This window comes from Ursus maritimus, unplaced genomic scaffold, assembly GCF_017311325.1.
Source record: "Ursus maritimus isolate PB19 unplaced genomic scaffold, ASM1731132v1 scaffold_19, whole genome shotgun sequence".
NCBI lineage: Eukaryota > Metazoa > Chordata > Mammalia > Carnivora > Ursidae > Ursus > Ursus maritimus.
This window is the reverse complement of record NW_024424341.1, coordinates 11070290-11096234: the sequence shown is the minus strand read 5'-3', so window position 1 is coordinate 11096234 and position 25945 is coordinate 11070290. Positions and strand designations below refer to the sequence as shown.

General features: G+C 35.3%; 1 protein-coding gene across 1 annotated transcript in view; it reads right to left on the bottom strand.

Moving 5' to 3' along the window:
- The window catches only part of CHD9 (chromodomain helicase DNA binding protein 9), a 214081-nt gene that overhangs the window by 135082 nt on the left and 53054 nt on the right, over positions 1 to 25945 (bottom strand). The window contains 1 exon segment of the mRNA XM_040633303.1: positions 3174 to 4794. Within this exon segment, the coding sequence (XP_040489237.1) occupies positions 3174 to 4631 (1458 nt within the window). The 5' untranslated portion in view covers positions 4632 to 4794.

The following is a 25945-nucleotide window of genomic DNA, read 5'->3' as shown; positions in this document are numbered from 1 at the left end:
ACACTTGCTATAGCTTCTTACCTTTTTTCTTTACTCTTTTTTAGTGGTAAAATTCTAGAGTCCATTATAGAAGAAATGTTCTCAGCAATATTCACTGTTTTTAATGACTGACACAGACTTAGAGTACTTACTTTAAGACATTTGAAATTATCTCCACAACCACCCCACCTCAGTTGGGAAATACGAAAAAGCAAGGCCTAGAAGTATTCTTTACATATCCAACATTCTCATTGAAGCTTTCTAGAATTCTGAATAGAGTGCCATCTTGAATATTCACAGTAGGTTAAAGAATATCTTGTTTTGGCTATAATAAAATGTATCTCATTTTTTGATTTTGATACACCAGAAATTATGCCACTTTATTTTTTTTTTAAGATTTTATTTATTTATTCGGCAGAGTTAGAGACAGCCAGTGAGAGAGGGAACACAAGCAGGGGGAGTGGGAGAGGAAGAAGCAGGCTCATAGCAGAGGAGCCTGATGTGGGGCTCGATCCCATAACACCGGGATCACGCCCTGAGCCGAAGGCAGACGCTTAACCGCTGTGCCACCCAGGCGCCCCTGCCACTTTATTTTTTAATCTCTTAACATCTATACATATTTAGCAATGCTAATTTAGTCTGAAATGAAATTACTGCAATTAAGACAGACAGTTAAAAAAAAACAAACCTAAGAGAAAAAAATTTATTTCCATAGAATTTGGGGAAAGACCATAATAATGTAAGAAGAACTCCTTATTAATATAACATCTTTGCTATGTAATAACCATAGCCATCCAGAATACTCCAAAAATTACATAGGCAAAAAATCTGTAAAGCTCTGCCAAAATTTGTGATATATTATACATATTCAATCATTCGAATTTCACATATTTAGGATATGTGACCTATAATTCAGTACATATAAAACCTATACACAATCCATAAAACTCAATCATAATAATCCTCTACCTTCTCTACCAAATCCATCCCTCCTCTTCACCCCCACAATCAACAATTTCCAATCATCATTCTTAACACTAAGAAATAATAGTAAACTTGATAATAGCTTTCCAACAAGTCAAAAAAGTATCCCAAGCCAACTGCCTTTTATCTGTTTTTGAACATCTAACATAAAGAACAAGAAGTTAGCAAAACAACACAAACACTGAAAAAAAAAAGGTAAGTACATTTAAATAAAGCCTTATTAATTTATCAGTAGAATAAGATGATTTATGAAAGGTTGCTTAGGATGGGTCTAAAAAAAATTTCTCTCAAATAATGCCATCTACACGTTAGCACTGAGAACTACTTTAGTTATTTATAATTATCCTTTATTCATTCCAAATTTATAACTTATTTTAAAGCCAGTAGAACATGTTTAGGAAAATATGAATTAAAGAAAAACTAAAATGATGAAAAGGCCCTGGAAAAATAAAAGTATAAAGTAAATAAATTTCAGGCTTCACACCTTCAAGCATACGCTACACAAAATGACTAATTCCAACCAGTCAGAAATCGAGGTATTAAGTGGGTAGATGACCCTAGGTTCAAGCAGTACAGGTTTTTTCCCAGGGTCCTTCTAAAGAAGATGCTTTATCCTCTTCCAGTAGAGGGAGCAAAATCATAATATTCTACTCAGGCCACAAAAGAGGAGGGAGGGTTTAAGAGTGCCTTTTAAATATCTTAAAATCTATCTAGACATTTCAAAAAATGTACTGAAAATACCATTTGAATCAGGAATAAAACCAAGCCAAAGGAAAAGATAAAGATTTTATCTTCTTCAAACATTTCAAGGCTTTGAGATGAATAAATGGTCCCTAAATGTTTAATTTCAAGTACTGTGATATATTACACTGTCCACCAGATTTCACAGGTAACCAAGGTACTGAAGCATTTTAGGAATTCTTAATTTAATAAGATTCAGACAAATGATAAAATATTACATTAAATCCATTTTTATTATAGAAACAACATAGTAACATGACAATAACTATAGAAAACAAAGGAAAGTATAATTGTACTACTCTAAAACTATCTCCTTTTAATATTTTTTTCTGTATACATATTTTCATACTGCTATGGAAAAAAAGTATAATTATAAAAACATTAATTAAGTGCTTACTATATGCTAGGCACAGTTCTCAGTACTTTCACATATTATAACCCCTTTAATCCTTATCAAAGCCCTATTAAGTAGATCCTGTTAGTATTTCACATTTACAAGATGAGGCAAATGAGACAGAATGAAATTCTCTAACTAGCTAAAAGTCACACAGCTAACAAGTAAGAGTAGTCAAGATTCTAACCCAGGTAGTCTGGTACCTGAGCCTGTACTCTTAACCACTTTACTGTTATCTTAATTTTGAATTATGCTTTTCCTCCATCACTAACATATTGTCAGTGTTAGTCTTTAAACTTTTTAATGCCTGTAACAGTCCATCTAACATGCTATGATAATAAACTATGATGCTTCCAGTTGTCCTGTATAGACAGTATAAGATAAATATCTTTGGGTATATTACTTTTGCTATGCTTGGGTTATTATAATAAAGTATTTTTATGTTCAAATTCACCATCAAACTGTTTTCCAAAATATTTGTATCAAGTAACAAAGCTATATAAGTTCCAATGTCACCATAAATTTGCCAGCATTAAGATTAACAAAATTTTTTTTCTAATACATAAAAATAAAACCATGCTGCATATTGAATTATTAAAGTTGCATATTATTCTCAATGTTCTGTTTACTAACTCAACTTACCCTTTTGTGAATTCCAGCTCCTATGCTTTATTTAGTTACCAAGTAAAGTCCTAAAAATTTGCTTATCAATTTATACAAGCTCTTTATAGGAATATTTGTGATAAAATGTTCCCAGTCTACTGTTTGTTTATCTTTTAATTATGGTTAAGTTTCCATTTTTGGTAATAAATCATTCTGTTAAGGGCAATTATAATTGAAAGTTACAAAAAAGGTCTTAAACCTTGTAATTTTCTAAATATAGAAGTTAATGTATTGCTTTGGGTACATCAATAAGTCACTTTCAAATATAAGACTGTTAAGGCAATAGAAACTATGTCAAAATATGCCTAAGTTTGAGAAATCCTGGATATGTCTCACATAAAATTAACTCAAAAAAAAAAAAAAAAAAAAAGCCCATCCTATCCCAAATTGCCAAAATAAAAGAGCCACATACCTGTCGCTGTAAATATAGGCGATTTCTGTCATGTAAATGCTGATGATTGGAAAGTGAAGAGTGCCAACTCCGAGCCTGACTATGCAGCTGTGTTTGAGCCATATCCGAAGGCCGAGTTACAAGATGTGAAGTAAACTGCCGTTCAAGGTCATGATCTAAAACATGACTTGAATGATCTTGTCCAAATGCTGCCTCATCAAATTGGGGAAGAAGACCCTCCTGGAGGAGATCTTCTGGGTCAAGTCCTGTGAATGGCTCAGTCTGAGACTCCACTTGATGAAGTAAATTCTCTTCTAAAGACGAAAAGCCATTAGTTTCCACGTGATCATTGAAATGGCCCATTTGAGTTCCTGAGTCAACAGGATCTGGGAAGTTCATGTGCACAGGAGATAATTTTGAATTGCTATAATTACCCTGAGGATGTGATGAATGCAACATTTGGAAATTATTTGAATTCAACGATGTATTGGGATTTAGCATATGCTGAGTGGATTCTTGTTTGATTCCCCGATGAGGTGAAAAGGAGTTACTTCCGGTAAAATCAGATAAAGTCTGATTTGTATGATTAGGTGCAAGTACTGCAGAGGCCTGCAGAAGACTGTTTGGTGAGACGTGATTACTGGAAAAGGAATAATGTGAAGAAAACTGCTGTGAATTACTGACAGAACAAGAAGTCATATTTGGAGAGGGTCCATTGAAATTCCCTTCTTGATGACTGCTACACTTGAGGAAGTGAACTGAAGGATTTGACGTTTGGGAAAATTGCTGCATTGAAAGAGACTGTTGCGACGTAGATGCATTAGGGATTTGTGATGGGTGGTTAACACTGACTCTGTGTGGACCGGAAACATTAACATCCATAAAATTTTTAGACTGGCTGAGAGAATTCTGCCCTGGGTTAAGATTATTTCTGTTTTGTTGTGAGCGTAGTGAAGTGCACTGTGTTTGTTGCTCACCAGCCTGAAATAAGGCAAAGTCATGGTGTACCACAAAGCTTTTATTTTGATGCATAGAGTGAGAATGTCCTTGTTGGTGAAAAGGAGACCCATTTTGATTGGAAATGCTGGTAGCTGTCTGATGGCCCCACATTGGACTGCCATCTGCTACATCTGGAAACAAACCATTGGGCTGGTTTTGGGGGTGGATCGGAGAACAATTAAACTGAGAGTGTGGAGATAACACATGTTCAGCTGGGCTACCAAAAGGCTGATTGACTTGGTGAAATTTCATTGAATCAAACTGATTTAACTGCTCATAATCAGTTATCTTCTGATGTGTTGGAGTACCTTGTACATGGTTCAGTGAGTCTATGTGCAAAGGTTCAAATTCTGCACCCAAGTTCAATTCATCAACGAGTGAAACAGGTCCTGGCTGTACAAATGCATCATCTGACAAACCTTCTAAGGTCTCACCAAAAAGATTGGCATCATCAAAAAAGTCCATCATTGGATCTGTCATCTTGAAAACTCCAGTGACAATCTGGGCTATTCACCAAATGAAGTATATTCAGCTTCTGTGTGGTGGATATTATTGGATCATTTCCAAAGGTCATCAACTAATCCGAAACAGGTCAATGTCCATTATTGCTCTAGATAATGACATGTCATGAAGTGTCAGAATCCTAGGAAAATAAGAAAAACAAAGTTTAATGATGAGTATTCATTACAGTTCTACAAGGTTTACATATGATTTAAAAAACACAATCTCAGTATACAGTATTTTTTGGTAGAATGATTAAAAAATTGCAAAAAGCTCATTAATATTCCCCCAAGGAAAAAAACGCTGGTGCACAGGACATGACTGTATGCATTTGAAAGTAACAATGCATATTACTTCACTTTCAAGTTCATATATACATATGTACACACACACACATATACATATATACACACATATATTTTCTTAAGTAGGCTCTATACTTAGTGTGGAGACCAACGTAGGGCTCGAACTCACAACTGTGAGATCAAGGCCTGAGCCGAGACCAAGAGTCAGATGCTCAACCGACTGAGCCACCCAGGTGCCACTGAAGTTCATATATTTTGATGACAGAATGTAAACTCTAGAATGGTATGTCAGACTCTCGCCTATACCACGAAATGACCATCGTTTCCCAGCAGCTCTGACATGTTTAAAATACATATGTATTACACTTCGAAGTAATGTCTTGTTAAAATAGATGACATCAGATCTTCTCAGATTAGTGTGTTGTGATATTTTGCTTTAGACCTCTTGAGCAGATAAATCTTATTGTTTCATATAGTATATGTGGAAATACATCAAGAAGAACAATTGTAGGGGGTGCCTGTGTGGCTCGGTCAGTTGGGCATCTGACTCGGTTTCAGCTCAGGTCACAATCTCGTGGTCATGGGATTGAGCCCAGTGTCGGGCTCTGCGCTCAGTGTGGAGTCTGCTTCAGATTCTCTCTCCCTCCCGCTCACTCTCTCTCTCTCTCTCTCAAATAAATAAAATCTTTTAAAGAAAGAACAACAACAATTGTATGAGATCATGTTAAACTGGGCCAAATGAGACGAGTTAGCCATCTCGTCAGCTGACAGACAGTGCAGACAGGTGATACGTTGGGGATGTTCCCACATATTGTTACCACGGTTCTGTTGCTCACCTACATGGAAGATCAGCCTTCCTGACAGCCAACTGATTTAGATATTCATGTAGCAAAAGCAAGGACCTTCCTGTTAATGGTCGTATTCATTACTTTGTCCCTAAATCTCCCCCTTGCCCCATTAAATCATTTGGAATATAAATATTGTTTATTTACTAAACTGTGTAAATAAATGTGTGGTGACAATCAAGCTGAGGCAAAAATAAACAGCAGTTTGAGCTAAGCAATGAATTAGTCTTATGATAGTCTGAAGAGAAAAAATGATTACATTTACATGAATATATGTATGTACACACACACACACACACACACACACACACACACAATTTATGTGTGGAAAGGATCTAATAGGTTACTTGTTAATATGAAATGGCTAGCTAATTTTGTTCCAGGCCTGTATCATTCCAACCATTTTTAACAAAGGTGATTTATGGCTCTGCCCTCCTGTCTTCCCTAGAGAACCACGAATGAAGGTTCCTGTTGCTCTACATATTAGTTTAATTAAACATTAGCAAAGGTCTAAGAAACTTTTCCAGGACTTCTATTTTGGGAGGTCCATATTAGGAAATAGAAATTTCCCAAACAAAATGCTCACTATTTTAATGCAGAAATACTTTTGAAAAATTCCAAGAAAAACTACCGAAGTCAATGTTAATTTTAACTGGAAGCTCACTTATTATCAATCGCAATGGTATGTATCTAAGTCCTTTAACAAATATATGATTTTAGAAGAAGTAAAATACAAAAAAAGTTATTTTTCCAGATTTTATAATTAAGAGAGCAGATGAAAGGCTATCTGGTCTGAACTGAACAAGGCCATTAGCAAAATATAAGATAGGTTAAATCACTTCTCTGGAACGTATCTTAGTTTCCACTTCAGACTCCAGACTAGGGAACATGTATGTACGTGTAAGTTATTAATCAGGAAAGCAATGTCTTATGCTTTTACATGGTTGTATGATCATTTATCAAGAGGAACACACAAAAAAAGAAATACAATGAAAGTTACCAAATCCAGTATGTCATCAAATATGAGGTACATCATTAGTTGATATAATGTAAAAAAAAAAAAAAATGCTGCCAGTTAAACTATGGCACTCTACCATTTCTAAGGTTTTTAGACTTAGTCTTATTCCAAAGGATTTGAATTTGAGGTACTCTGCTTGGTCCATAAAATACTTGATCGTTGTTCTGTAAGTAAATGTGAATTGCTGCCGTTACTTCAACAACAAATACTTGCTTCACTAATATTAAATTTATGCTCTGCTACTCTGTTTCTGTGCCTCCCTGCATAATCAATAACTTTTTGGTTAAATACTGAAAAATAGTGTATTTTTTTAAAAGACATTTTAGGGGCACCTGGGTGGCTCAGTCGTTAAGTGTCTGCCTTTGGCTCAGGGCGTGATCCCAGGGTCCCGGGATTGAGCCCCACATCGGGCTCCCTGCTCCACTGGGAGCCTGCTTCTTCCTCTCCCACCCCCCTGCTTGTGTTCCCTCTCTCACTGGCTGTCTCTCTCTGTCAAATAAATAAATAAAATCTTAAAAAATAAATAAATAAATAAAAGACATTTTAGGGGCACCTGGGTTCAGTGCCCAACTCTTGATCTCAGCTCAGGTTGATCTCATGGTTGTGAGTTCGAGCCCTGTGTTGGGCTCTGTGCTGGGTGTGGAGCCTACTTAAAAAAAAAAAAAAAGACATTTTAAATAACAAACGTGTAGTAGTAATGTACATAGCCCAACTGCTGATGGCAATATAAATAACTATGACTAAGTATGCGTACACACAGACAAGTACTCCACGACCGCCACATGGCAGACAGATACTGACTGAGACACATCCCAATTTCAGAGATTTTTTTTTAAGATTTACTAATTTATTTGAGAGGGAGAGGGAGCGAGTGGAGGGAGAGGCAGAGAGAGAGGGAGAGAATCTCAAGCAGACTCCACACTGAGTGCAGAGCCCAACGCAGGGCTCAATCTCACAACCCTGAGATCACAACCTGAGCTGAAACCAAGAGTCAGACGCTTAACTGAGTGAGCCACCCAGGCGCTGCCCAATTTCAGAGATATTAAAAGTGGAAAAAATATGCTTCCTAGAATGATTAAAGTGACTTCTTGAATAATTAGAATGTATTACTTCAAGAATTCAGAACCTACAACTATAAAAATCTACTGCTCAACTGAATGTTGAAAGTAAATTATTGGAAGGATATGACATTAATTCATATATTTCTATTTATTGTGATTAACAGTGAACTTAAACATAAACATAAAACATTCTGAATTTATACAGATTTACTACATGCTTATACATTTATTCTTAAAAAACAGTTAAAGAATTTTTAGGAGTCTGCTCTGGAAATAAACATATGATGTATCAGAGCAGTAATATTCCATATAGGAAAGAACTGGTATAGGCCTTGAATTTTTATACATGATGGTAGACTGTGCTAAGGCAGTGTTTCCTACGTGTATGTAACCTGAGGCTTACCTAAAATAAGGGAGAAGTAAAAATTTTAATTAAGAAAACAATTTTGCTGTTTTCTCATCCAATAAACATTTATTGATAAAGAACTTCCAGGCACTTAGATGATGAGTAATAACCGATCTTGGAAGAGGAATTTGGAAATGTAAACAGCACATTATCAATACATGTTACTTGTGCTGACTTTTAAGTCAGTACGTAAGAGGAACATCTTATGATTAAGAAAATGAATATAGATACCAACACTAAGAAGATACACATTCTGTATGTGACAAGATATTTGTAAGTAGTCGACTTCAGTTATAGAAATAGACTAAAGGCGAACTATGAAAAAATGCCCATAAAATCTCATAAAGCCATATTTTTTAACAGTTTATTCTACAATTACACAATGCTCATGTAAGTTCCACTTAAAGATCTATTGTTGTAATTCATTCTGTAAAGGAACCATTTTCTAGCTTTATGAAAATATCACGTCAATCTAATTTTAACTTGGTATTTAATCAAGCAAATACTTATGGACTGTCCATTACTGCCAAAGCAACTTTGCAGAAACTACAAAAGTTTCTGCCCTCAGGAAGTTCAGAATCTAAATGGATGAGGCAGGGGGTAATGCACAAGAAAAGCACATTATATATTGAATAAAATATGGTAATTGTGGCTTAAGAGAGGTACAAGCTCATCTATAAGATAATTTATAAAGAGAAGAGAACATACTTGGCAAGTTATTCAGGAAAAGCTTCTTGGAACAGTTCGCATTTGAGGGAGTCTTCTAAAAGGACTGGAAGGGAAGGCCAAAGACTTCAGGAATAAAGAAGTGGCAGCAAGGGAGGAAGTACGGATTTAGGGAAGGGGATGACTACTGCAGCGGGCATGCAAACGGAGAAAAGTAAAAAGTAAAGGCAGAAATGGAAGCTGGAGCACTGCTGTAGGGACCTTATCGATCCAGCACAGTAAAATAAAAATATTTGGGGGACAGAATTCTTTCAAAGTTGAGATGAGTATTTAGAATCAAAATAAGATTACTTCTCGATCTTCATTTCTACATTTATCGATTCCAATGACATGAGGATTAGGATTGTACATCAATAGAACAGAATCCCTGCCTTCCCAAAGTTCATAATCCAAAGGGGAAGAAAACACGTAAACAAGTAGAGATGTATGCCTTAGCAGAGATGCATACACAGCACGATGTGATATTAGATCACAATTAATTATTTCTGGAAAAGATGGGTAAAGGCATAGAGATGAGGCGACATTTGAACTGGGCCTTCAGAGTAAAAATAAAATCACTGAACATGTTCCCAAGCAGGATTTATATATATATAAACTTACTTTAGTGGTAAATTGACTTCCTGAATGTCTAATAGTTGCTTTTTCTCCAAGACATCTCTGTATTTTCCAAATAAATCCCTCAGTATTTTTCTACTAAATGAATTAGGCTTTCTAGTAAGCTCTACACATTGAAAGTTTCATCCCATTTAATAAAAGCAGCATCGAGCCCTACCAAATTATTCACTTTTCTATTAGTCATCTCCTCAGGATTTCTGTACAGTATTAAGTTTGTGCTACATTAATTTTTACTTTGTTTATGAGCTACCCATAGCTATTTCAAATTTACACTTGGGGAAAATTCAGCTTCAGATTCACCTCCTACAGAAGGCCTCTTCTGACTCAACTCTCTGTCTTGTAACCTGCATACTACAAATAACACTCCATTATAATAATGTATTATATTTTTCTTTTCTCTCCACTAGGCTGCATACCCTTGGAGAAAAGGAACACCATGGTCACCTTTGTATCCTAAGTATGTTGCCTAACAGTAGGCACACAATAAATTTCTGCTAAGTCAGTGAGTGACTGCATAGGAATTACAAAGAACATGATACTTAAATAAAAACAAAACAAAACAAAACATAGACCTGATGGGGTGCCTGGGTGGCACAGTGGTTAAGTGTCTGTCTTCGGCTCAGGGCGTGATCCCAGCGTTATGGGATCAAGCCCCACATCAGGCTCCTCCGCTATGAGCCTGCTTCTTCCTCTCCCACTCCCCCTGCTTGTGTTCCCTCTCTCGCTGGCTGTCTCTATCTCTGTCAAATAAATAAATAAAATCTTTAAAAAAAAAAAAAAAAAAAACATAGACCTGAGTCTTGGCTCTTCTACCTCCTAGCTGTAGGACTTTGAGAAGATCATATACTATTTGTTTTCATCTGGAAAACAAATAAAAAAAAAAATAGCAACATAAACTATTAACTACAGTCCTGTCTACCTCAAAGGGGAATTATAAAGTACTAAAAAAAGGAAGCAGTAATCCCTATTAGGATAGGAAACAGGTCTTTTACAATCCCCTCACTCTCTTGCATTATTCCTAAAACTGTTAAGAGCACAGTGAGAACTCAAGAAATGCCCAGTGGTGAGGGAGGACATAGCATTTCAGGAACTACTCAAAAGTGTAGTGTAGCCAGAGCATAGTAGTAGCCAGAGATCTCGAGGCAGGCAGCAGTCACATTATCCAAGGCTTTAAATCAGCCATGTTAAGAAATCTGGACTTTATCCTAGAGGCAACAGGGAGCTATTTCACTGTTTAAAATTTCTTCTCTGGTGTTAACACTTGACTAACATTTTTACTGTGGTAAAATTATTATCACTGGTGGCTATTAACATTTGAAGTTATTTTAAGATAGCAAATAGCAACCGTCTCAATGACAGTGACCAAAACACTTAAGCTGTACCCAGAAACATTTTTTAGACTAAAATAATAATGATAGGAGATATCTGTCATTTTAAAGAATATCCTTACTTGGGCGCCTGGGTGGCTCAATCAGTTGAGTGTCTGCGTTTAGTTCGGGTCATGATCCCAAGGTCCTGGGATTGAGTCCCACATCCGGCTCCCTGCTCAGCGGGGAGTCTGCTTCTCCCTCTCCCTCTGCCCCTCCCTCTGCTTGCACTCTCATGCTCTGTCAAATAAATAAATAAAATCTTAAGAAGAAGGAGGAGGAGGAGGAGGAGGAGGAGGAGGAGGAGGAGGAGGAGGAGGAAGAAGAAGAAGAAGAAGAAGAAGAAGAAGAAGAAGAAGATCCTTACTTGGCAAAATAAAAATCTGGCAAATCTGAATTCACCATTTCTTTGTTAAAAAAAAAAAAAAAAGGTCTATGAACTTCTAGAACTCCTGTTAAGGTATTCAAACTATACTTAAATACCTGTTAAAAAGTTTTTTAAAAGTTCAATTTTCCTCCCGCCTTCCTAGGCATTTACTTCGAGATTGTTTAAAATAACCTAATTATGACAACCTTCAAATTCTTGAAGACTAAGGTCTCCCCTACAGCTTCTCTTTTCAAAGCTACAAGCAAAATATTTCCATCTTATTGAAATGTGAAAAATCCTATCTAAAAAATAAAGTGATACTACAAAATTCCCTCAGATGAATAAAATTGAAAACACAACATAGCAAAACTTTTGAGATAAACCAAAAACAATGCTCTAAGAGAAACTCATAAACAACTACATTAAAAAAATTAATTGATAATCTAACTGTACACCTTAAGGAAATAAGCAAACTAAGTCCAAAGGAAGGAGAAAGAAAGAACGAATGAAGATTAGAGTGGAGATAAATGAAATAAAGAAGAGAAAGACAACAGAGGAAAATCAATGAAATTTAACACTAGTTCTCTGAAAAGATCAACAAAACTGACAAATCTTTAACTAGACTGGCTAAGAAAAGACAGAAGATCCAAATTAGTAAAAACAGAATCAAAAGGGGATATTAATATAGACTTTTACTTTACAATACAGACTTTACAAGTCTACATAAGGACTGTATAAGCCCTTTTAATTTAAGAATAGTAAGTCCTTTTTATAGAAGAATATTATTATAAGAATAGTATGAGCAATTGCACACCAACAAATCGGATAAACTTAGATGAAATGGACAAGCTGTATGTCACAGAAGCTACCAAAGTTGATTAGAAAAGAAGCAGAAATCTAAATAAACCTAAAACAAATAAGATTGAATCTGTAATCAAAAACCTCCCAACAAAGAAAAGCCCTGGACCAGACGGTTTTAATGATGAATTCTACCAAATATTTAAAGAATTGACACCAATTCTTCTCAAATTCTTCCACAAAAGTGAGAAGTCAGAAGTACTCTCTAACTTATTTTGTGAACCTAACATTACCCTGATAATGAAGGCAAAGACATCACAAGGGTAAAAACCCAAAACCAAAAAAACAGAACAAGACACTAAAGACTAATATCTCTTATGAATACAGATGCAGAAATTGTCAACAAAATACTAGCAGACCAAATCCAACAGCGTATTATACATATACACATACATACATATACAGTATATTATATGAACAAGTCGGAATTATCCTAGGCATGTAAAGGTAATTAACATACAAAAACCAATGTAATATACTGCATTAACAGAATAAAGGTAAAAGCAGAAAAAGTGTTTGACACAATCTAACACCCTTCCAACACCCTTTCATGATTAAAACACTGAATAAAATAGGAATAGAAAGAAATTTCCTCAACATGATAAAGGCCATGTATGAACAACTTAGAGCTAACATCAAACTCAATGGTAAGAGAACGAAAGCTTTTCCCCAAGATCAGGAACAAGACAAGGATGCTCACTTTCAACTCTACAATCCAATACAGTACTGAAAGATCCAGCCAGACAAAATAGGGAAGAAAAGAAAATAAAAGGCATCTAAATTAGAAAGGAAGAAGTACAATTATGTCTGTTCACAGATAACATGATCTTATACGTAGAAAACTGTAAATAACATCCACACACGCATGTGTGTGCGCAAACTGCTAGAGCTAATAAACAAATTCAGCAAAATTCTAGGATACAAATCTATGCAGAAAAATCAGTTGTATTTCTTTAAGACAGCAATCAACATTCCGAAAAGGAAATTTAAAAAAAATTCCATTTACGATAACATTAAAAAAATAAAAATTTAGGAATAAATTTAACGAAGGACTTTTAAGATGTGTACACTGAAGACTGTATATCATTTTGAAGACAAAACAGTGCTAAAAGGAATTAAAGTAGATCTAAATAAATGGAAAGATATCCTGTGTACATGGATTGAAAGACTTAATGTTGTTAAGACAACAATACATCCCAAAGCAATCTACACATTCAATGCAATTCCTATCAAAATCCCAATGATTTTTTTGCATATATAGAAAAACTCATCCTAAAATTCATATGCAATTCCAAAGTACCCAGAATAGCCAAAGCAATCTTGAAAGAGAACAAAGTTGGAAGACCCACACTTCCCACTTTCAAAACTTACTATAAAATTACAATAATCAAAACAAGGTTATTGACATAAGGATAGACATATAGACCAATGGAACAGAAAGCCCAGAAATAAACCCTCACATGGTCAATTGATTTTTGACAAGGGTGCCAAAAACATTCAATGGGGAGAAAACAGTCTCTTCTACAACTGACGTTGGGAAAACTAGATAGCCACCTGCAAAAGAATATTATACCATAAAAAAAAATCAACAGAAATAAATCAAAGATCTAAATTTAAGAGGTAAAACTGTAACACTATTAGAAGGAAACGTAGGGGCAAATCTTCATGATTTTGGACTAGCAATGGTTTCTTAAATTTAAACAAAAACGCAGGTAACGAAAGAAAAAAAAACATAAATTGGACTTCATAAAAATTAAAAAGTTGTGCACCAAAGAATACTATCAAGAGAGTAAAAAGATAACCCACAGAATGGGACAAAATATATGCAAATCATATATCTGATAAAAGTTTAATATCCAGAATTTATAAAGAACTCCTACAAACTCACTACTATAAAGATAAACAACCTAACTTACACACAAATGGTCAAAGGACTTCAATATACATTTATCCAAAGAAGATACAGGAATGGCCAATAAACAACATCAGTCATTAGGACAATGCAAATCAAAATCACAATGAGGTATCACTTCACAACTACTAAGAATATTATTTTTATTTTTATTTATTTATTTTTTTTAAAGATTTTATTTATTTATTTGACAGAGATAGAGACAGCCAGCGAGAGAGGGAACACAAGCAGGGGGAGTGGGAGAGGATGAAACAGGCTCACAGCGGAGGAGCCTGATGTGGGGCTCGATCCCGTAATGCCGGGATCACGCCCTGAGCCGAAGGCAGACGCTTTAACCACTGTGCCACCCAGGCGCCCCAAGAATATTATTTTTAAAATGAAAAATAACAAGTATTTGAAAGGATGTGGAAAAACTGGCCATCTCATACATTGCTGCTGGTAATGTAAAATGGCACAGCCACTATGGAGAAGTGCAGCGGTTCCACAAAAAGTTAAACACAGAATTACCATATAACCCAGCAATTCTACTCCTATATGCTCTACACCCGAAAGAATTAAAAACAGGGACTCAAATATTTATATGCAAACGTTCATAGCAGCATTATCCACAATAGCCAAAAGTTCAAAAACAACCCAAGTGTCCATCAAGAGATGAACGAACAAAATCTGGCAGACACCTAAAATGAAATGTTACCCTACTGTGAAAAGGGGATAAAGTTCTGATACATGCTACAGCGCAGGTGAACCTTGAAAACATTATGCTAAGTGTAAGTAGACACAAAAGGGAAAATACTGTATGATTCCACTTATATGAAATACCTAGAACAGGTAAATTTATAGAGATAAAAAAATTAAATACTACCAGAAACTGGGGAGAGGGAAAAATAAGGAATTATTTTTTTTTTTAAAGATTTTATTTATTTATTTGACAGATAGAGACAGCCAGCGAGGAGGGAACACAGCAGGGGAGTGGGAGAGGAAGAAGCAGGCTCATAGCGGAGGAGCCCGATGTGGGGCTCGATCCCATAACGCCAGGATCACGCCCCGAGCCGAAGGCAGACGCTTAACCGCTGTGCCACCCAGGCGCCCCAGGAATTATTTTTTAATGAGTAGTTTCGGTTTGGGGGAGTGGGAAAAAATGAAGATAGTAGTATGGTTGCACAATATTGTGAGTGGAATTAATGCCACTAAGCTGTATACATAACACATTTTTAAAAAATTAAATTTAACAATATTTTTAATTTTAAAAAAAGCCATATATATTCCTTTTTCAAGGCCTTTGTACTTGCTACGTACATTCTTCCTTCATTTCATTCAGTTCTTTTCTCGAAAGTAACTTTCTCAATGAGGCCATTCCTGACCACCCTCTCTAAAATGTCATCAGTTCCTGTTCACCATTGAATATTCCCCTTCCCTGCTTTATTTTTCTACCTTAGTACTAGCTAACATTCTATATATTTTACATATTTATCATGTTCAAAGCCTATGCTTCCCATAAAATAAAAGTTCTGGGTCAAAAATTTTTATTTGATGTAACCCTGGTACTTATTAAACAGTATCTAAAACATAATGAATAGCAATAAATATTCATAGAATGGACAAACTTTTCTTTTTGGGTTGGGAACAGGGAATGCTATATAAGGCAGACACTGTTTTTGTCCTTTTAAAAAATCTTATGTGAATCTTTTTAAAAAATGGCAACATTGGTTATCTGGACATTGAGTTTATGGCCTATGTAAAAAATATTTTTTATTTTTAATTGTGTTAAACATAAATAACAAAAAATTTACCACCTTAACTGTTTTTAAGTGTACAATTCTGTACTTTTAAGTGTATTCACACTGTGCAACCACTCTATTTTCCATCTTGCAAATTTGAAACCACACATCCATTAAACAATTCCTCATTTCTCCCCACCCCTGCCACCCCCAGCAACCACCATTCTACCTTCTCTTTCTATGAATTTGACTATTCTAGATACCTGATTTAAGTAGAATCATACAGTATTTGTTTGTGATCGGGTTATTTCACTGAGTATAATTTCCTCAAAATTATGTGGACAAAAATGTGTCAGAATTGTACTTAATTTAAAAGGCTGAATAATATTCCGTTGTATGTATATTATGGCCTGTTTTTTCTTGTTTTTTTTTTTCCCTCCAGCATTTCTCAAGTTCTTTTTGAACAAGAAGCACGATATGGTATAGAATCTACCCTTTGATAGTATATTTAGACTTTTTTTTTTTTTTTTTAACAGGAAATAGAGTAAAAGATGTCTGGATAGCAAATCACAAACTGTGACCCAATTTTCAGCCCTTGACTGCTTGGAAAACTTCTAACCAGAGTACCCTGAAAGTAATTCTTTAATATGGACATCAAATATGTCTCTGCTTAATTTACTTAACAGTTACTTATAAGCCTAAGCAGACATTTTCAAAGTAGGCTAAAAGGATCCAAAAGAGAAAATTCATTACCCCAAACTATAGACTAAAACCTACTGGCATTATTTGTTTTCCCCTTATCAGGAGCCCAAAATTGTAATCTCTGATACTAACTGAATGTGTGACAACATATTTAGCCCTCTGGCCTTCAGTTTCCTCATCAACAACAGGTTTGGATGAGATGCTCAAAAAACTACCTTATAACTCTACATTGTATACTGTAGTTTATTTTCCATTCACATATTCATAAATATTTAAAAACTGTACAGACTTCCAAGAAAGGAATTAAAAAATACATATCTACCCCATCCAAACTAGAGATACAAGCTCCATCAGGAAAAAAAAGCTTAAAATTCTCATTAAGGGATAAATGCAAGGAAAACATAAAGTAGTGGGTCCCACACTATAAAATAAAAACTTATCTGATATTAAATTTTTAAGATACTTTTTAATTTAAAAAAGACCATGATTTTTCTCCTCTTGAAGACATCAACCATAATATTCTATATCTAAAATTCTTTTTAAAAAGTATGTGAAAGATAGTCACTGTATTTATAGTAGGAATATCCTCATTTTTAAATGTTTCAGGCTAATATGACCTTAACATTCAACATGAGTACTAGCAAAAATTAGAACCCAACAGAAATATAAACCAATTTGCAATAGTTATCCAGACAGACATCCTTCTAAATTATTCCCAACAGCTAACTAACAATTAAATCCTTAGGTCGGTCTATTAATGTACAATACACAAAATCATTACAGAAGCCCACATGATGAAAGACTTTAATGTCACATATTCCAATCTCTATATTATTTTATTAAATCCCATCCTTAACTCTGCTCTATGTATCATCAGTATGTTTTGGATTAATCTCACTGCAATATACACAACTTCAACTGTTTAACAATAAAACAGATTCACTAGTCAATTAGAAAAATATCTGGCAAATGTAAATTAGTAACTGCGTAGCTGAAGGACCACAGGTTTCTACCATCTCTCTAAACCTTGTAACCTTGAGCAGTTCTTGGAAACTCTCAGTCTGCTTTCCTCAGATAATGGAGAGTTTGGAAGAATCACAATCAAAGTCCCAAAGCACAGTAAATGCTCAATAAATATGTATTTTCCTCTCACTGACCCACAGAACTAGGAATATAGATCAAGATTCTATGTTAACTTGCTCAAAAATTACTAAGACCCAAGCCTGTTTGATCTAATTGTACTTAGTTTCCAACTCATTTTTAAAATGTTTATACAAATCAATGGTGTCATCATATGCCTAAATCTGTCTTTGTCCTCCCAACATATATTCTTGCTCATTTTATTCCCTTCCTAAAGATATCAATGCCCCTCCACCCTTTTTTGCTTCTAGTCTCCCATAGGTAATCCATGCTCAACCATGCTGAAATAGTGCCTGAATTCACACACTCTCACATCTCCATTAATATGTACAATAAGTTCTCTATGCCTACAACACTGCCCCCCACCTCCCAGCTTCCTCTGTGTGATAAAGTAATGTCTTTGAGATTAAACTCAAATAATACTATCTCTAGGTAGCCTGCATGGACATGTACGTGTACACATACACACTCCTCAAACTGGTAGGCACTCATTTTTTTGTGTCTCACACCTTATACACCATATTATCATTCTTGGTCTAGTAGTACACCTACATTGTCTACTTTAGTAGATCGAATTTACTAAATCTATCTTCCCTATTAAAGATGAGTACGGACATTGGTTCTTATTCATCTCTGTATCCCTAGTATCTACTAGTACAATTCTTGGCACATAGTAAATACTCAAATGCTCTCAAGAACTCAATAATGTCTGGGGCACCTGGGTGGCTCAGTCAGTTAAGTGTCTGCCTTCCACTAAGGTCATGATCCCAGGGTCCTGGGATCGAGCCCCACGTCGAGCTCCCTGCTCAGCGGGGAGTCTCTTCTGCTCTCTGTCTCACTATCAAATAAATAAATAAAATATTTTTAAAAATACAATAATGTCATAACATAAAACAAATCAAAATTCCTCGATCCTTAATAGTTACTCCAAAAGCTGAGATTCAAAAGCATTCTTTTAAGCAATAATCTACCATTTTGATGACTTTAAGAAAAGCTCCCACTGAACTGTCCACTTAAAAATAGTTAAAATAGGGGCGCCTGGGTGGCTGCCGGTTAATCTACTCAGGTCATGATCCCAGGGTCCTGGGATTGAGCCCCGAATCTGGCTCCCTGCTCAGTGAGAAGTCAGCTTCTCCCTCTGCCCCCTCCTTCCCTGCTTGTGCTCTCTCTCTCTCTCACTCACTCTCTCAAATAAATAAAATCTTAAAAAAAACTAAAATAATGTATGTTATGTATATTTTACCACAAAAAAATGCTTCCGTGATCCAATTTGAAGTTTAATTCCCAGTTATCTCCCCCCAAATCCTACTTTCATTGAGAAGTGATTCTACAAAGGGCCCTGTATAGCGTAGTACTTAAAAGTATGGGCTCTGAAAATAAGACCAGTAAAAGACTGGAATCCTGGCTTTAACACTTACTAGCTATGTAATCTTAGGCAAATCACTTAATCATTTGAAGCTCAGTTTCTTCACCTGTAAAATGGGGACTGTAACAGTACTGATCTCATAGTACTACTGTAAAATAATCCACATAAAGCACTGTGTAAAGTTTTCAATCCGTGCTCCCTGGAGCACTGGATAATCGTCAGCCACTGAAAGAGGGCTTTAGACTGCACCTTTGCCCATTTTCTCACCAATAAAAGATTTCACCCTGAATATTCAGCTTTTATATATTTTACAGATTGAACATTTGAGTAGAATTTTCAAAAAACAAAGGATTCAGGGGGTGCCTAGCTAGTTCAGTTGGTAGAGCATGCAAGTCTTGATCTCAGGGTTATAAGTCTGAGCCCCACATTGGGTGTAGAGATTACTTAAACACAGAAACTTAAAAAAGGGGGAAAAAAAAGGATTCCTTTATTTAAAAGACCTGAAAACCAGTAATGTAAACAGCACTCATTTAATGTTTATATTAACATCTCCCTCTGCAGATAGCGATTTACTAAATTCAATTACTTACTTTGTTGGCATTCACACTTAATTTAGTCTTGCTTTGCACCTCACAGAAAGGGAAATCTTTAAAACATAATCTCATCTCTACTTTTGGTAAAACATGATTGAGGATAACTAATTTTGAGCTGATACCGAAAATAGACGGTAAGTTTCCTAGCTGCTAATGAGTCAGGTCAAGCTGTCTACTTGAAGTAGTCCTGAACATCAATCATACCCCTAACCAAATTAAGTATAAATATATATATGATAAAGCCAAATAAGTTTCAATTAATATTAAAAACAGGAAATTGATTTAAATGAACAATTTTCCAAAGTTTGAAATACACTAAAAATTGAAACCCAGGTTGATTATTACCACCTAATTCTCATGGTTGTTGAACAGTTTAGAAATACACTCAGTATAGAAATACATTCAAAGCTCCTAAAATATAGGAAGCACTTAATAAATGCAGATTTTCCTCTTATACCTGTCATCTTCTTTCTGATTTCCCAAGAGTCATTCCTACTCTCCCATGACTATTAAGCTTCCCCAGACCTCTGATTCTTTTGCTAATAATAATCTCTAATGCTTCAATATCCTTGTGACCATTTTCAATTCACTCAACCCACCATACTCTATTAACAACACCAAAGTAATGTGACCTCCAGACCTCAGTCCAATTCAATTAACATTTCTGCATATTTATAATATTTGTTATATGCCTGGCACAGTATTCATACAAGGTTAATACCAACCTGTACCTTTAATGTGATCCTTGTTTTTGCTTAGAAAGTGTTTAAATTCATTTTCCTATGCTTCTAGGCTATCTCCTCAAGCCTTCAATCCTAACTTCCCTAATCTCACCCAAGGACAACTCTGCCTCTTACTTAATCTCCCAGTTGAAACTCACCAGTCATCTTTTCAGAAGCATGTATCTCTTTTTGCTTCTATCCTTTTTCTTCTAGCTGTTCTCAGAAGGGGAAGCATAACTTTATTCCAAAGATAAACCTTTCACCTCTTAATACCATTCCACCTAGCTTTTAAGTAACTTACACCCACATACATTCCAACTCTGTCTAGGATCTTTAATCATCCCCTTGCAATTACCTGCTTCCCTTCTAACTTTAGGTGGTAGGTTTCTCCTACCTTAACAAAAATGTACACACAAAATTTTGTCTATCCTTCCATTCAGTGACAAATATTGAGAATAAGTGATCAACTGCCTCCATTTTCCAAATACCCACCTGCCTGTTAACCTCTTGTATTTTACTTTCTGCCCCCATAAAATTACTGCAACTACACTTTCAAGGGTGACTAATAAAGCCCTAAGCAAATCCAAATGTTCTCTCAATCCCTATCTTTCACCACTAAGAAACACTTGCCACCACTAACAAAAGTGACAGAGGCTAAACTCAAAAATGCCATCTTCTATATGAAGCCTCCAATCATCCATGCATCTCCATCTATCATATACTATTTAGGCACTGAATGCTTAAAGAACACGGCCCATGACTTATTGATCTGTGGTACCAGTTACCAGCCTGCTTGGCCTATAACAAAAGCTGTTTAAATGTTTCCTGAACTCAGTTCAAGTAACCCCTCTGGCTTCTGGAAATTCTCTCAACTTCTATGACACTACATTATCTTGGATTTTCTTTCTTATAGCTTTCCTTGCCTTTCTGATTCATTTAAAGTAGTTTAATAGACATGAGATTCTATGCAGTGACTTCATTTCTATCAAATCCATTTACTTAGCATTTCGGATTCAGTCAAATGTTGACACATCTTCCTCAACATATCTTCTAAGATGTGATTTCACATTCAAATCCTAGAGAAACTCAATTCCATTTTTCTTAGAATACTATAAATTATTTAAAACATTTTTTCTTACTACTAGAATAAAATAAAGATATAAAACTCAATTTCCCCCTACTTTAATGAAACCATATAGCATTTCATTGCCTTCCTTGAAGTCTCTGACCAAAAGCACACCAAGAAAGCAATAGCTTGGGTCCCCATATACATAATGATGCATATCCCTATTAGTAGTGGTGGGAGCTTTGGTCATCTTTGACATAACACTATTCATCTCAGGAATAATATACATCTTTATAACGCTTTCCCTCCTCTTCCCCAGGGCCTTATTTCAAAGTACCATGTACATTTCACCTAATAGTTACCAAATTCACTTTGGCTGAAAGTTTTCTCCTATCTCCTTCAAGATTTCTTTAATTAAGTTATAGATATATGCTATTTTTTCATTCTTTCCAAACCATATCCCCTACAATGCTGTACTAGTCCCTGTATGTTAAAACCAAATATTTTTAAGGATCGAGGAAAGATGGTAACTTATTTGATTATAACTTTGAAAACAAAAAACTATGCTTTGTTTGAATATGCTATAATCCAACAGGCACAACACAGGTACTCATTTATGTCTGTCTCATTTAGGTAGAAATAGCTACCCATCACCAAATATTCATCTTTAGAGATTTTTAAAAGAGAATACAAGATTTTTCAAATACTGTATAGTGGTATTTTAATCAAACCACATAACTGAATATAAAGCAACTGGTAATTTCACACACTGCTAAAAGAAGTATAAACTGGAAGAACAAATCTGGAAAATGATACAGCATTATTGGTGAAGAATATACGCATACCCATGACCCAACTTTTCTACTTCTAGAAATACATATGCCACAGAAATGCGTGCACACCAAAAGTCACATACAGAAATGTTCATCAGTATTATTCGTAACAATTCCAAACTGAAAATATGTTCATCCTACGTTAGAATCGACAGCAATGAGAATGACCAAACTACTTCTACGTGGAAAAACAAAGATTGGGCATCCGGGTGGCTCCGTGGGTTAAGTGTCTGCCTTCGTCATGATCCCAGGGTCCTGGGATCGAGTTCCACATGGGGCTCCCTGCTCCGCAGGGAGTCTGCTTCTCCCTCTGCCCCTCTCCCACTCATTCTCTCAATCTCTCTCTCTCTCAAATAAAATATTTTAAAAGAAAAAGAAAAACACAGATTAGTCTCAGACATAATATTATGCAAAAGAACACATACTATATGATTTCACTTACGTAAAGTTCAAAAACAGCCAAAACTACTCTATGGTTTTAGAAGTCAGCATGGTGGTTACCTCCGGGAGGCTGAAAGGGAATGATGATTGGAAGGGAGTATAAGAGGAGCTTGGGGGTTGCCAATAACATTCTATTCCTTGACCTAGGTAGTGGTTACAGAGATATTTACTTTGTAATAAATTATAGAGCTATAAACTTACATACTTTTCTGAATGTCACTTATAACTTATCAAAAAAATTAAAAGCCTTATTGAAACAAGATGAATCATAAATAAGTAAATATTTATAAGTCACCATTTAGAGTACATGTCATTCAAAACAACATTGGTAAGAAATATAGGACGGTCTCTGAAAAGACTTAAGTAAACTTTATATTCTACTGATCTGAACATATGTTCTCCAAATCAGAACTAAGTGTATTCTTATGTTTGGATATGCAGTGAATTCACTAAATTTTGCAACCTCTGAAAAAAAAAATTCCCTAATATTAGAAAGCTCAGACAACTCAGTTTCTCTGTAGCTCAGTTTCTTCATCTATCAAACAGACTAAACAAGTGTACCGAATGTAGAATCTTGTATTCCTAGATTTGTTTTAGGGAAAGCTGTCCAGTTCCTTGATTGAAGAAAAAATTTTAATGAATAATTATTTAATTGCCATTTTAAAGATAAACACTGCAAAAGAGAACATAACTGAAAAAAATGCACTGAATTCCAGCTAATTCCATGAAAAAAAGTTAACTTTAAATTTACTTGGTAATGTGTAATAAAGCACAAAATTTTAAGCTAAAACAAACTTTATGTAAAATATATGAAACCTAATCATTATCCTAACCATTTTTTCTTCCTCTTATAAAAGAATAAGATATATTACCGGTTATCTTTCAGAAGCCCAGCCATTGATTTCCAATAGAATAAAATTTAATATACTTTATACTCTGGCTGCTTAGTCAGGTAAACTAAACTGAAATGACCACTGAACAAGAAAAATATTCTTTTTTTTTTTCCTTCAGATTTCAAACTGTATCCCTTCATAGAAATAACAATACTTAAAACTACTGGTTAAAGTTTAAAAAGTACAGTAAAAAAAAAACCAAACTTACTATTTGCTTAGTTAATAATGACAAATTATAATGAAACATCAGGACCTGTAGTTATTTGATAAAAAATAGCTCCTAATGGCCTGCACTTCTAATTTTTACCCATAAACACCAGAAGCCTCATTTAAAATGATAAATATATCAGGCTGCCTATAATCTAATAACTTTAAAGAGCACCACTTTCTTGAGAACATCAAGATTGCAAGACTTGAATTCTGCACCATCACCCAAATAATATCAAAACCCATGTAATACTACATTCCGATTTTTTCTCAAAACTTATCTAATATAATCTGTATTAAGAAAATTTTCACAGGGGCGCCTGGGTGGCTCAGTCGTTAAGCGTCTGCCTTCGGCTCAGGGCGTGATCCCGGCGTTCCGGGATCAAGCCCCACATCAGGCTCCTCCAGTGGAAGCCTGACTTCTTCCTCTCCCGCTCCCCCTGCTTGTGTTCCCTCTCTCGCTGGCTGTCTCCCTCTGTCAAATAAATAAATAAAATCTTTAAAAAAAAAAAAAAAGTTTTCACAAATAAACTTTCAAAAACTGAACTGTATTGTTAAAAAAGATCATTTCAGTTACTCATTCTAATACAGTATGAAGCTTGCTCTTCTCAAAACACACATTATGAGTGTGTCATAATATGATGTCATATATATAGCTAAATCTATTCCCACGGAGGCACTTATCAGTCAGATAAAGGTAGCCCCCCCCTTCCACCTTCTGAAGCTTTTGTCTGGGAATGGTGTCCAAAACTTAGTTTCTTGCCAAACCTTTCCTTCCCCTCATGTTCATCTCAGTAAATCTCACCATCATCTTTCTAGGTCGTCAAGACAGGAACCTGGAGGTCACTCTGACACCCTTCCTTTAACATACAATCTGTCATGAAGTTGTCAATGCCCCTGCCACTCTCATCTCTTCTGTCTCTCTCTATATCAAATCAGATGATATTGCTACCCTAGTGCCAGCCACCATCATCTTACCTCAACAACTGTAGTAGTAGTCTTTGTTTTCATCCTTGCCTTTCTCTAATACATTCTTAACCAATGTGTCATTCTTAAAATCTAAAACCATAGTACTCCTCTACTTCAAAATCTTCAATGATTGAGTGCAACATCCTTAGTAAAACCCAGGTCTTCAACATGCCCTGCAAGGCCCTGTCTGATCTGCTCTCTGCCTATCTCTCATCTTGCATGGTTTTCCTCTATTATTATACTCCTGCCACCCTGAACTTCTTTCATTTCTTCCAACATATTAAGCTCTTTCTTGCCTTCATACATATTCTTCTCTCTTCCAAGAAATTCTTTCCNNNNCTAGCTTCTTATTCTTTGTCTTGACTTAAATATCACCACCTGAGAGAGGCCTTTCTGACCACACAATCCTCCCCATTTTTTTCACAGCAGTCTGTTCTCTTCTTTTATTGAATTCATTACAAGTTGTAATTTTACATTTGTTATTTACTTGCCCATTACCTGTTTCCACTATTAGACTATAAATTCTACAAAGGTAGGAATCACTTAATAAATCGTTATATAATAAATTAATACATAAAGGAATCCCTTAAAAAATTAATCTGTTTAATGAATGAATGGATGTCAATGACCTGGAGTTCAGAGATGAATTATAGCTCAAAGTCGCTTCCCCTTCTCTGACTTTCCCCTTATCACTTGATTGGCTTTCCAACTGTTTCTAAAAGGGAGGAGCAAAAGGTGTTCCTACAAAATTAAAATACAGTAGAGGGCAGGTCAGGAAGTTGTACATGATATGTCAAATAAGTGAGACAAATAATAATGTCATGGTTTCATGGGAAGGAGAAATCCCTAAGAGCTACAATGACAAGAGATGATCTTATTTGCAAGGTGGAATTTGACCTGAGTATTCAGACTCGTAAAATTTGGGGGTAGAATGGATGGAAGTTAAGCCCAAACAAGTAAACAGAAACACAGTTAGAAGATAGTTATAAAACTGGAATGTGGCAACTTATATTCCCAAATAAGTAAGTGTAAAAAAGTTACATCTTCTATCATGTAAGAAATCTGTATGGTTAAGACAGGTTAATCATCTTAAGTCCACAACAGCTACAAAACATTTAAAAGGTTACAACAAAAACATTCTACCTCCTCAGTGTCCATAAATC